At 43.7% G+C, this 14,244-nt stretch overlaps 1 protein-coding gene across 1 annotated transcript in view; it reads right to left on the reverse strand.

Annotated features, from left to right (window-relative positions):
- The window catches only part of LOC126334681 (esterase E4-like), a 178,367-nt gene that overhangs the window by 46,009 nt on the left and 118,114 nt on the right, over positions 1-14,244 (reverse strand). The window contains exon 10 of the mRNA XM_049997157.1: positions 703-838. Coding sequence (XP_049853114.1) covers positions 703-838 — 136 coding nt within the window. The remainder of the gene's footprint in view (positions 1-702; positions 839-14,244) is intronic.

Below are 14,244 nucleotides of genomic sequence, written 5' to 3' on the forward strand. Positions count from 1 at the left end.
CAAAGCTCTTCCATGTGGTGCGCAAGATGTATGAGACAGGCGAAACACCCTCAGACTTCAAAGAGATTGTAATAATTCCAATTGCAAAGAAATCAGGCGCTGACAGGTGTAAACATTACCGAACTATCAGTTTAATAAGCCATGGCTGCAAAATACTAACAGGAATTCGTGTTAGGCATGGCAGTGTATCGTGGGTTTGGCGTTCCCATACTTTTGTCCCCCTTCTGTATTTCTTTCACTACATTATCAACCCGTATTACTGTATGTGGCTTCGTTATTAGTTTCTAACAGGTCTTGTTACTAGTCATAGCCCTGATCATAAAGCACTCATGGCTGGATCCTACCGTCCAAGATATTTGGTAATGACCAGGAACCATATACCTGGTTCACATATGGGACCGTGAAGCGGAAACTGTTCCGACACCTGAACTCGTCAGAGTGTTCACTAACATGCTGCATTTAGACCCAATCGCTTCACTTGAAATAGTGAGGGAACTAGTGCAAGAATTCTCAAGGCATCACTGCAATTTATATGCACGTCTTGGCCGTTACTTCACTGTGACTAATCCATGAGATTCGTCACTCCAAGGTAGATCGGCAGTAAATCACAATAACTACATTGAAATTAATTACAGTGTAACACGAATAATTGCGCGTGTTACGGCATGTGTGCTTCTGTGCAAGATATTCGTGTGTCCTTACCTGCAAGTCCAGTGTCGTCTTGGGTGTTGTTGCGCTCGTGCCTGTAGTGGTAGTAGTACACAGGGTACGGTGACAGCGCCGCTACACTGCTAGCCATGCGGTCGATACCTTCCAGGTAGAACATGTCTGTTAACAGCTGCAAACAGATACACTGCATGAAATTGCACGTATTGTTGTGTTAAGGGTTTCTCGATAGCGGCCGGCTATAGTTCTGTGTTTGTTTTGAATCACTTTGCGGCTATCAGCCAATCAAACTATTCAAAAATGGCTCTGAGCACTATGGGACTTAACATCTATGGTCATCAGTCCCCTAGAACTTAGAACTACTTAAACCGAACTAACCTAAGGACATCACACAACACCCAGCCATCACGAGGCAGAGAAAATCCCTGACCTCGCCGGGAATAGAGCCCGAAACCCGAGCTTGGGAAGCGAGAACGCTACCGCACGACCACGAGATGCGGGCATCAAACTGTTTTCTGTGAACAATTCCGATACATTTCGAACTCAAGAAACTAACTTTCAGATCCAGAATTCACTTACGGTTTAAGTAGTTGCAGTAATGTTAAGCCTTAGTGCTGAAACGCTGTTCATAAAAATGTTGACGATTAATGGTAACACTTTTTCACTGGCACTACCACAACGTCTGATGCCGTACAGTTGCCGTACCATCCTCTGCCATTCGCTTAATTCGGACGCGGTGTGGAGGGGAATGCGGGACCAGCATACCGCCTCGCCGGCTTCTGTCGGCTTCCCAGACCTCGGAGCAGGTACTTGTCAGTCAAGTAGCTCCTCAATTGGCCTCGCGAGGCTGAGTGGACCACGCTCCAGTCCTCCCACTAATCTCTGGCAGTACTGGGTATCGAACCCGGGTCCTCCGCCGGGCAGCCAGAAGCGCTGACCACTCAGCTGATTAGGCGGACGGCGCCTGCCTCTGGCAGTGTAAATATCTGGTGCGGACTTGGCGATATTTACTCTATAATTACTCGTCCAGTGGGTAGATGTTACATGCAGTTACACGATCTACAACAAGTGTAGGAGAGCCCTTCCAACGCACCTCCTACGTATATCTTGTAATGGTACTTGAATTACGTAACCATTACGGCACCTCACCTCAAGCTCTCGATACCAGCAATATTCTACTGTGTTTCTGTAAAATAGTTAACATATCTCTATGACAACATTCAGATTTGATTTCATTAATGTAGAGGTCCTTCGATATGTATATATGTCAATACTGTTATTCTTATGTGTATTCTTTCCTTTTTCACAATGATCTTTGACATACTTGTAACTCTGATTTTTGGGTGCGTAAGCGGTTATTAGAGAGTCAAGCTTTGGTCGTCATGTTAAAAAAAAAAAAGCAAATTGTAGTCAGTTTATGAAATGTGAACTTTAACAGTGAGGAAGATTTTCAAATATGTTTTATATTGTGAAGTGAAGTTTTGGAACGAGTTACTTGATATTGCAACAAAAGTAATAAAAAAGAAGTGTTACTTAAATTCGGAGTGTTAATACTTTTTTACATCACCATTGTCCTAACTTACAAAAGTTTCATCTTCAAGAATGTTTTATGGAACACATCTATAAAACTTTTGAATATCGCATAATAACACCTAGGCCTCTTTGCATCCGAGCTTGGAATCATCAGTACCTAGATTTTCGACGATTGAGCCATGAGTTCACAACGAGACCAGCGTGGGAAACACGAAAAGATGAGTGCCTAGTTTATCCATTACTTCAAGAAATGACTTTGTTAACTGTGCTCTAATGACACCTACCACATAATATAACTTCGTTGTTGCCCGAAAATACAATATTTAGCAGCGTGAGCAACACTGAAATCATAATTATTATTTGACTTTTGCTGTGGTAGGGTTGTTAGAATCTACAGCTCGTAATGCGACGAAAGGTTATAAGTTGAATAAAACAAAGTGTTGATGATTACAATGTCTCTGTTTTTACGGTGTATCTTCACATTACAATGTTCTTCAGACAACTATGCGTCTCTGAAGTATCAGTCATTGTTCAGAGGATTACAGCTCTGATAAACCTTACGAACAGCAATCGCAGTTTGCAAAGCTGGACTGACATCAGGTGTTGTGAAAAATCAACATTTGTGGCGGATCCGGACTCGAATCCAAATTTCCCGTTTATTTCTAGCTGTCGCCTTAATCACTTCGAAACTTCATACAGCTAACGGCGATTCAGATTCGCAAAACATGAACCCATTTCGTAATATTTATCACAGCTGTCATCGTCAGAACATGCCTGTTCTTTCACAGGTCCATAAATGTCTGAAGAACATTGTAATGTAAAGGTACAGACACTGTATAAACACGAAAATGTAACGATCAATAATAACGTATCTGTGCCTTAACGGACTAAAGTGACGAAAAAATATCTGCCTCTCCCTGTGCGGGCGTCACGAAATGAGCGAGGGTAAGGATCGTGGGCTCCGTGACATAAAGAACTCTGCATAAGTCCTGGAGGCGTGCTCGAATAGCCGAGGTGGTGAATGCGACTGCTCTCAATTAACGGAAAATCTGGGTTCGAGTCCCGGTCCGGTAAGAATTTTCATTTGTCGCAAAGAGCTGACGCCAATGTAGATTCGCAAAATGTGAATCTATTTCGTAAAATAAATTTTGTGACTATTTTTGTGACTGAAGTCTCCCCCCTCCCTCCATCCCCCATGAACCATGGACCGCCGTTGGTGGGGAGGCTTGCGTGCCTCAGTGATACAGATAGCCGTACCGTAGGTGCAACCACAACGGAGAGGTATCTGTTGAGAGGCCAGACAAACGTGTGGTTCCTGAAGAGGGGCAGCAGCCTTTTCAATAGTTGCAGGGGCCATTGTCTGGATGACTGATTGATCTGCATCTGTAACATTAACCAAAAGGGCCTTGCTGTGCTGGTACTGCGAACGGCTGAAAGCGGGGGGAAACTACAGCCGTAATTTTTCTGAGGGCATGCAGCTTTACTGTATGATTAAATGATGATGGTGTCCTCTTGGGTAAAATATTCCGGAGGTAAAATAGTCCCCCATTCGGATCTCCGGGCGGGGACTACCCAAGAGGACGTCGTTATCAGGAGAAAGAAAACTGGCGTTCTACGGATCGGAGCGTGGAATGTCAGATCCCTTAATCGAGCAGGTAGGTTAGAAAATTTAAAAAGGGAAATGGATAGGTTAAAATTAGATATAGTGAGAATTAGTGAAGTTCGGTGACAGGAGGTGCAAGACCTGTGGTCAGGTGAATATAGGGTTATAAATACAAAATCAAATAGGGGTCATGAAGGAATAGGCTTAGTAATGTGTCAAAAAATAGGAGCGCGGTTAAGCTACTACCAACAGCATGGTGAACGCATTATTGTAGCCAAAATAGACACGAAGCCCAGGTCTACCACAGTAGTACAAGCATATATACCAAATAACTCCGCAGATGACGAAGAAATTGAAGAAATATATGATGAGATAAAAGAAATATTTCAGATAGTGAGGGAGACGAGAATTTAATAGTCATGGGGGACTGGAATTCGATAGTAGGAGAAGGAGAAGTAGTAGGTGAATATGGAATGGGGGTAAGACGAGGAAACCGCCTAGTAGAATTTTTGCAAAGAGCATAACTTAATCTGAGTTAACTGTGGGTTTTAGAAACATGAAAGAAGGTTGTATACATGGAAGAGGCCTGGAGACACTGGAATACTTGAGATAGATTATATAACGGTAAGACAGAGTTTAAGAATCAATTCTTAAATTTTAAGATATTTCCAGGGCCAGATGTGGACTCTGACCACGATCTATTGGTTATGAACTGTAGATTAAAACTAAAGAAACCGCAAAAAGGTGGGAATTTAAGGAGATGGGACCTGGATAAACTGAAGGAACCAGAGGTTGTAGAGAGTTTCAGAGAGAGCATTAGGGAACGATTGACAAGAACGGGGGAAAGAAATACAGTAGAAGAAGAATGAGTAGCTTTGAGAGATGAAATAGTGAAGGCACCAGAGGATCAAGTACGTAAAAAGACGAGGACTAGTAGAAATCCTTGGGCAACAGAAGAGATATTGAATTTATTTCATGAAAGGAGAAAATATAAAAAGGAATCAGGCAAAAAGAAATACAAACGTCTCAGAAATGAAATCGACAGGAAGTGCTAAATAGCTAAGCAGGGATGACTAGAGGATAAACGTAAGGATGTAGAGGCATATATCACTAGGGGCAAGATAGATACTGCCTACAGGGAAATTAAGGAGACCATTGGAGAAAAAAGAACCACTTGCATGAACATCAAGAGCGTAGCTGGAACCCCAGTTCTAAGCAAAGAAGGGAAAGCAGAAAGGTGGAAGGAGTATATAGATGGTCTATACAAGGGCGATGTACTTGAGGGCAATATTATGGAAATGGAAGAAGACGTAGATGAAGATGAACTGGGCGATATGATACTGCTTGAAGAGTTTGACAGAGCACTGAAAGACCTAAGTCGAAACAAGGCCCCAGGGGTAGACAACATTCCATTGGAATGGGAGAGCCAACCATGACAAAACTCCACCATCTGGTGAACAAGATGTTTGAGACAGGCGAAATACCCTCATATTTCAAGAAGAATATAATAATTTCAATCCCAAAGAAAGTGGGTGTTGACAGGTGTGAAAATTACCGAACTATCAGTTCAATAAGTGATGGCTGCAAAATACTGGCATGAATTCTTTACAGGTGTGTGGAAAAACTGGTAGAAGCCGACCTCGGGGTAGGTCAGTTTTAGATTCCGTAGAAATGTTGGAACACGTGAGGCAATACTGACCCTATGACTTATCTTAGAAGATACATTAAGGAAAGGCAAACCCACATTTCTGGCATTTGTAGACTTAGAGAAAGCTTTTGACAAAGTTGACTGGAATACTCTTTTTCAAATTCTGAAGGTGGCAGGGGTCAAATACAGGGAAATACAGGGAGCGAAAAGCTATTTACAGTTTGTACAGAAACCAGATGGCAATTATAAGAGTTGAGGGGCATGTAAGGGAAGGAGTAGTTACGGAGTCAGACAAGGTTGTAGCCTATCCCTGATGTTTTTCAATCTACAAACTGAGCAAGCAGTAAAGGGAACAATGCCCACCCGGTTAGCTGTGCGGTATAACGCACAGATTTACGGACTGGGAAGGAGCAACTGGTCCCCCGCACGAATCCGCCTGGCGGACTTGGGCCGAGGGTTGGTGAGCCGGTCAGTCTGTGAATGGTTTATAGGCGGTTTTCCATCACCCTCGGAAAATGAGGGCTACTTCCCCTTATTCCGCCTCAGCTACACTATGTCGGCGATTGCTGCGCAAACAAGTTCTCCACGTACGCGTACACCACCATTACTCTACCATACAAACATAGGGGTTACACTCGTCTGGTGTGACACGTTCCCAGAGGAGGGGAGGTCCACCGGTGGCTAAAGCGCACAATAACTCAGAAAGAGTGGTTCACTGTGAGGCGGCGGAGGGTAGAAGTGGACTGCTGGAGTCGTAGTGTGGTTGTGGACCAATGAGGCTGCGGCGGGGACGGAGCCTCTCCATCATTTCTAGGCCCGCGGTTAACATAGAGTACAATACAGTACAAAGGAAACAAAAGAAAAATTTGGAGTAGGAATTAAAATCCATGGAGAAGAAGGTTTGCCGATGACGTTGTAATTCTGTCAGAGACAGCAAAGGACCTGGAAGAGCAGCTGAACGGAATGGACAGTGTCTTGAAAGGAGGATATAAGATGAACGTCAACAAAAGCAAAACGAGGATAATAGAAGGTAGTCGAATTAAATCATGTGATGCTGAGGGATTTAGGTTAGGAAATGAGACACTTGAAGTAGTAAATGAATTTTGCTAATTGCGGAGCAAAATACCTGTTGATGGTCGTAGTGGAGAGGGTATAAAATGTATACTGGCAATGGCAAGGAAAGTGTTTTTGAAGAAGAGAAGTTTGTTAACATCGAGTATTGATTTAAGTGTCTGGAAGTCGTTTCTGAAAGTATTTGTATGGAGTGTAGCCATGTATGTAAGTGAAACATGGACGATAAATACGAGTTTAGAAAGGAAGAGAATAGAAGCTTTCGAATTGTGTTGCTCCAGAAGAATGCTGAAGAGTAGACGGGTTGATCATGTAACTAATGAGGAGGCACTGAAAAGAATTGGGGAGAAGAGGAATTTGTGACACAAGTTGACTAGAAGAAGGGATCGTAGAGGGAGACCAAGAGATGAACATACCAAGCAGATTCAGAAGGATGTAGTTTGCAGTAGGTACTTGGAGATGAAGAAGCTTGCACGGGATAGAGCAGAATGGAGAGCTGCATCAACTCAGTCCCTGGACTGACGGCAACAACAACAACAATAACAACGAAACAACTGGTAAGTCATTTATAATTTGCAAACACAATCATGGTAGATCGAAAAAAATTGCAAAAGTAACACAGCGATGGGTGCGATGAACCGAGCGGTAATAATTAAACTTTCGCCACTTGATTGAGTCCTCATGAAAAACTAGTGAGTAGGATAGTGAAAGTCTATTGTAAGAACATGTGGAAAAGAATGAACGAATAAACAGTTGAAAGAAACACAAATAGTTTCCACACTAGAGGGTTGTTGTTGTTGTGGTCTTGAGTCCTGAGACTGGTTTGATGCAGCTCTCCATGCTACTCTATCCTGGGCAAGCCTCTTCATCTCCCAGTACCCACTGCAACCTACATCCTTCTGAATCTGCGTAGTGTAGTCATCTCTTGGTCCCCCTCTACGATTTTTACCCTCCACGCTGCCCTCCAATACTAAATTGGTGATCCCTTGATGCCTCAGAACATGTCTTACCAACCGATCCCTTCTTCTGGTCAAGTTGTGCCACAAACTTCTCTTCTCCCCAATCCTATTCAATACTTCCTCATTAGTTATGTCGTCTACCCATCTAATCTTCAGCATTCTTCTGTAGCACCACATTTCGAAAGCTTCTATTCTCTTCTTGTCCAAACTATTTATCGTCCCTGTTTCACTTCCATACATGGCTACACTCCATACAAATACTTTCAGAAATGTCTTCCATTTGCTAATTGCTTGCCGCGTTTACTTTCCAGGTTACAAATGTTGCTCAATGTGACGACCATCTGCAGGCGCAACAGCCTGGAAATGCACTAGAGAGACCACTTCACAAAAGTTCGCAGCACTTTTCGGACGTTGGGCCATGGAATGTTCAGCTGTCGTGACACAGTTCGTGCACTGCTTGAAGAGCACACATTGCGTCCAGCATTCTCAGCCATGGCAACACTAACTTCAACAATCTGTGACGCAATTGGCCGTCGACCTCTCCCAGGAGCAGTTCCCATATAGCCAGACCTCTCCGTATTCGTTTACTTCGTCGATACTCGCGAAGAGAAGCAGCACAATTCATGTTTTGATAAAACAGCTTCACGTGTAAAGGCCTGCTCGTCTTGTCCAGATCCCTGTTGACTGTCTCCAATTGAAATGACCACTGATGCTTGTTTCAACCCTGCATCGCCGTAATAGTACCGGCGCCTAACGGCGAGTCATGATGCTAACTCTATTAACAACGCAAATACTGCTTCGCACACTCTGAACATCGTTCCTGTAAGGCTTTGTACACATACGGCTAATAGTTTTCCATCTACACTGGCTAAGGAGCGAGGCTTTTTTATAACCACCCTTTAGCTCAGAGGCTTCAGAAAAGACTCTACCCCACATCAGTGTACTGCAACAACGCGTCAAACAGTGGTTGGAAGGGGGAAGTAATCTAAAAATACTTTTTCCAACATCTGTTACGCAGTCTACAATTTCTGGGCTCTTTTTCGGTTCTACACTGTGAACTTTACTATTCAGTCATCAGTATGGAGTTAAAATACATCATTTGTCTTCCAGTTTTGGTGGTCGAGAAATGAACTATCATCACTGATTCATGGCACTAGTAACGGCCATAAACTAGACGAAAAACACAAAACTGACAAGAATTCGGGGAAAAAGGAGCGAAATAAAAACAAATTTAAGCATGTTGTTGTTATTGGCGAAGAGTTTCGAGAAGAGCTGAAGTGGAGATCCATCCTTTGAAAGAGGCGACTGACAATGAAAGCCCTTCAAAAATAAAAAAAATGGAAAGGCAGCCAGTCGTGGAGGTATAGTGATTTAATTGTTGAAGTACGAAGGATGTAATGTAGTAGAAGCGCTAGTAACTACTAGTTTTTAATGAAGTGGTTCAAGGAGATGAAGAATCCCAAAAAGGATGATATTGTATTTTACCGCCCTGTATGAGAAAGGGATCAGGGGAGATCCGACTAATTATAGGGAAAGAAGTGTAGTGGATTCGGTGAGTAAGTTGTTCAGCAGTATAGCAATGAACAAGCTGGGAAAGACTGTGCATGTCTCTGTGTCTCAATAACAGTTGGGTATTATTGCTGGGAAAAGCTGTGTTGATAATATTTTTTTGTGAACGCCGTATGTCACAGAAAATAATCGCGAAAATTAAGATCTCCATTGTATTTTTATTTATAAAAGGCCCATGTTTCTGTGCCAAGGAAGTTGCTATGGACAGCGATGGAAAATGTTAGAGTGGATGGTGCGTTAATAGAGTTGGTGAGAAGGCAATTGCGAGGCAATTGTTAAGGTTGGTGGTAAGATATGGAAAGTTTTAAAACAAGTAAAGAAACGAGACAAGGATGTCTATGTCGCCAGCCATATTTTAGCTGTAATTAGAAGTTGTTCTTGGTTGCCGGAAAAGACAGTGAAGAAATCTGGGTGTAGCAGTACAGCATCAAAGTTTATACTCATCAGCGTTTGGCAGCGATGAGGTACTTATGGTTCTAGATAAGGATGATGTCCTGTATCAAATGAGAAAGCTAATGCATCCTTATAAGCAATGGAGACTAACAGTCAATATAGATAAAACAGAATGTTCTATTGTTGTTAGCAAGGTGAGGATTCGGATTTTGAGTTTGGCTGAGTAAGAAATGTGGGAGTTTTCATGTGTATGGGTTCACTAATCGGTAATACCATCCATTGTGAAGTGCACGTATCCAGCAGTATAAGCAAGTGAGGGTAGCTGTCAGATCACTAAATGGTATCTTTAAGAGTCGACACGTACGCAGACGAACTAAAAAAGTAGTGCTCCGGAGAGTGATTGAACGCTTTCTGACATGGGTGAGAGCGTTGGACACTGAACGAGAGACAAAGGGAGAAAATGAGACTGCTGAAATGGACAGGTAAAGGCGGAGCATGGGGGCGACTCGCTTTGATCGACTGAGGAATGAATACGTAAGAATGAGTGCGATGCAACCAGTTACAGACAGGACTGATGCTCGAGCACTGAGATGGTATGGACATGTCCGATAGATGGAGGAAGGACTATGGCCGCTGCGTTTGCTCAGCTGGTCTCCGCCTTGGAGCAGGAACCGAGGGAGACAGAGTGCAACGTGGAGACAAACTATAGCCAAGGTCATGGAAGTGAGAGATCTATTGCGAGGATAAAACCCTGTGGCATCTGAGAATAGGCAACTGCTGGCGAGTGGAAACACCTGATAAAGTAAAAGGTAAGTAAGTTAACATTGGAGAAGAATAAGAACAAGGGGGAAAGTTATTCTGTAACGTCTCGTCGACGACGCGGTCATCAGGGACTGGTTGTTCAGGTAGTAATGCACGAAAGAAACTACGTGCAAAATGGCGGGGCATTGTCGATTCGGTTTTATACGCGAGGTTTAGTTCGAGCAATAATAATAGTGCTAATAAAAATGGTAACGCGATAGAATCATTTTGGAAGACTGTGGGCTATGTCAGGACTGGGAATGATGAAGGCAGATGACTAAGTGGTACAAAAGATTTCAAGATTACTTGAGGGAGGAGAAGATGAAAGCTGGTTAAATTAGTTGAGTTGCTTTGAACCATAGATATTCTGCGATCTACCCCGTACCATTACTGGTTATTTCCTTTCCTCTCGTATATAGAGCGAGGGCAAAACGACCGTCTACATACCTCCGTCGGAGCCCTAATTCCTCGTATTTGGTCTTCGTGCTCCTTACGCACTGTGTATATTGGAGAAAGTAGAATCCTTCTGCAGTCAGCTTCAGATGCTGGTACTCTGAATCATCTCAGGAGTGTAGCCTTAGGTAAAGAGATTCCCATTTGAGTTTCCAGAGCTTCTCTGTAATATCTGCGTGTTGTTCGAACATACCAGTAGAAAATCTAGCAGCCCGCCTCTGAGCTGATTCGATGCCTTCCTTTAATCCGAACTGGTACGGATCCTAACACTCCAGCAGTACTCAAGAATAGGCCACACTAGCGTCCTATATGCGGTCTCCTTTTTAGATGATCCGAATTTTCTTCCAGTAAACCGAAGTCGACCACAATCCTCACATGCTCGTTCCATTTCTTATGGCTTTGCAAGGTTACGCCCATATATTTAAACGACGTTACTGTGACAAGCAGGGCAGTACTAACGCTGTTTACGAACATTATGGATTTGTTTTTCTGTCATCCGCGTTAATTTACATTTTTCTGCATTTAGAGCCAGCTGCCATTCATCACATCAACTAGAAAGTTTGTCTAAGTCATCTTATCTTTCTACAGTCACTCAACGACGACACCTTACCTTACACCACAGCATCATCGCAAACAACCGCAGATTACTGCCTTCCATGTCCGCAAAATCATTTATGTACGAGGTGCATTCAAGTTCTAAGGCCTCCGATTTTGTTTCTCCAGACTGGAAAGAGATAGAAACATGCGCATTGTTTTAAAATGAGGCCGCGTTCATTGTCAATACGTCCCAGAGATGACAGCACCGTACGGCAGATGGAATTTTACCGCCAGCGGCGAGAATTAGATCTGTTTTAAATACTTAAAATGGCGACGTTTTCCTTACTTGAACAGCGTGCAATCATTCGTTTTCTGAATTTGCGTGGTGTGAACCCAATTGAAATTCATCGACAGTTGAAGGAGACATGTGGTGATGGAGTTATGGATGTGTCGAAAGTGCATTCGTGGGTGCGATAGTTTAATGAAGGCAGAACATCGTGTGGCAACAAACCGAAACAACCTCGGGCTCGCACAAGCCGGTCTGACAACATGATCGAGAAAGTAGAGAGAATTGTTTTGGGGGATCGCCGACTGTTGAACAGATCGCCTCCCGAGTTGGCATTTCTGTGGGTTCTGTGCACACAATCCTGCATGATGATCTGAAAATGCGAAAAGTGTCATCCAGGTGGGTGCCACGAATGCTGACGGACGACCACATGGCTGCCCGTGTGGACTTACTTTTCGTCGGTTGTGACAATGGATGAGACGTGGATGCCATTTTTCAATCCAGAAACAAAGCGCCAGTCAGCTCAATGGAAGCACACAGATTCACCGCCACCAAAAAAATTTAGGGTAACTGTCAGAGCTGAAAAAATGATGGTGTCCATGTTCTGGGACAGCGAGGGCGTAATCCTTACCCACTGCGTTCCAAAGGGCACTACGGTAACAGGTGCATCCTACGAAAATGTTTTGAAGAACAAATTCCTTCCTGCACTGCAACAAAAACGTCCAGGAAGGGCTGCGCGTGTGCTGTTTCACCAAGACAACGCACCCGCACATCGAGCTAACGTTACGCAACAGTTTCTTCGTGATAACAACTTTGAAGTGATTCCTCATGCTCCCTACTCACCTGACCTGGCTCCTAGTGACTTTTGGCTTTTTCCAACAATGAAAGACACTCTCCGTGGCCGCACATTCACCAGCCGTGTTGCTATTGCCTCAGCGATTTTCCAGTGGTCAAAACAGACTCCTAAAAAAGCCTTCGCCGCTGCCATGGAATCATGGCGTCAGCGTTGTGAAAAATGTGTACGTGTGCAGGGCGATTACGTCGAGAAGTAACGCCAGTTTCATCGATTTCGGGTGAGTAGTTAATTAGAAAAAAAATCGGAGGCCTTAGAACTTGAATGCACCTCGTATACAGGGAATGACAGCCATCCTATGACACTTCCCTGGGGCACTCCTGACGATACCTTTGTCTCTGATGAACACTCGTCATCGAGGACAACTTAGTGGGTTTTACAGTTTAAGAAGTCTTCGAGGCCGTAACGTATCTGTAAACCAATTCCATGTGCTCGTATCACCTTTAACAGCCTGCAGCGAGGTACGGTTTCAAACGATTTCCGGAAGTCTAGACATACGGAATCTGCCTCTTGTTCTTCATCCATAGTTCACACTATATCAAGTGAAAAAAGGGCAAAATGAGCTTCGCACAAGCGATGCTTTCTAAAACCAATCTGATTTGTGGACATAAGCTTCTTGGTCTCAAGGAAATATCGTGGAACTGAGAAAATGTTCAAGGATTCCTCACTGGGATATTGGCCTGTAATTTGCGTGTCCGCTCTTTTGCCATTTTTATATACAGGAGTCACCTGTGCTTTTCTCCAGTCGCTTGCGACTAAGCGCTGGTCAGCTATAAAAGCAAGCTAGATAAGGAGCCAACGCCGTAGAGTTCTCTTTGAAAAACCGAACTGGGATATATCCGGATCTGGTGACTTATTTATTTTCAGCTCATTTACTTGTTCCTATACCCCAGGGATGCTTATTACTATGCCGTCCATACGGATCAGACAACGGTATATTTGTACGATATTCCTGCATCAACGATTTCTTGAACGTGAAATTTAAAACTTCGGCTTTTGGGCAAAATGGCTCTAAGCACTATGGGACTTAACATCTGAGGTCATCAGTCCCATAGACTTAGAAATACTTAAACCTAAATAGCCTAAGGACATCACACACATCCATGCCCGAGGCAGGATTCGAACCTGCGACCGTAGCAGCAGCGCGGTTCCCGACTGAAGCACCTAGAACCGTTCGGTCACAGCGGCCGGCGTTTCGGCTTTTGTTTTACTATCTTCAACTACCACACTAGACTGGTCAACAAGTGACTTTCTTCTCAGTGTGGGACAAAGGTAGTCTGCAGTGACCCTTTTGTTAGGGTGCTTGAACTAGCCTCCCGCACATTCAGGTACCACGCACAACTGTCGCTGCTCACTGCACTACTTCAACTGACCTTTCGCAATAATCTACAGACGGAGGGCACAGCATTTGCCGCACATCCTTTACGTTACGGCATTGTTGCCACTACTTGTTATCCAACCTTCGTATCAATTCGAAGACACGTGTGCCTTTCATTTAAGGAACAGGGAAGCTAATCGTGAGCTACATATTGCATGGTCAGGCATCCAACTCCAGCATCATCACGCACCTAAATACCTGGGAATCACTCTCGACAGAACTCTGACATTTAAAACTCACTGCAAAAACACCAAAATGAAAATCTCCACCCGAAACAACCTAATTCGCAAACTAGCGGGGACACAGTGGGGATCACATCCACAAACTATTCGCAGTTGTGCAATGGCACTGTGCTTTTCTACTGCTAAATATGCTTCTCCAGTCTGGTACAGGTCATCTCATGCCAGACAAGTAGCCATAGCTCTCAATTAAACCTGCAGGTTGATCAGAAGTTGCTTAAGACCTACCCCAACTGATAAGCTCTACTGCCTGGC

Source organism: Schistocerca gregaria, chromosome 2 (genome assembly GCF_023897955.1).
Source record: "Schistocerca gregaria isolate iqSchGreg1 chromosome 2, iqSchGreg1.2, whole genome shotgun sequence".
Classification (NCBI taxonomy): Eukaryota; Metazoa; Arthropoda; class Insecta; order Orthoptera; family Acrididae; genus Schistocerca; species Schistocerca gregaria.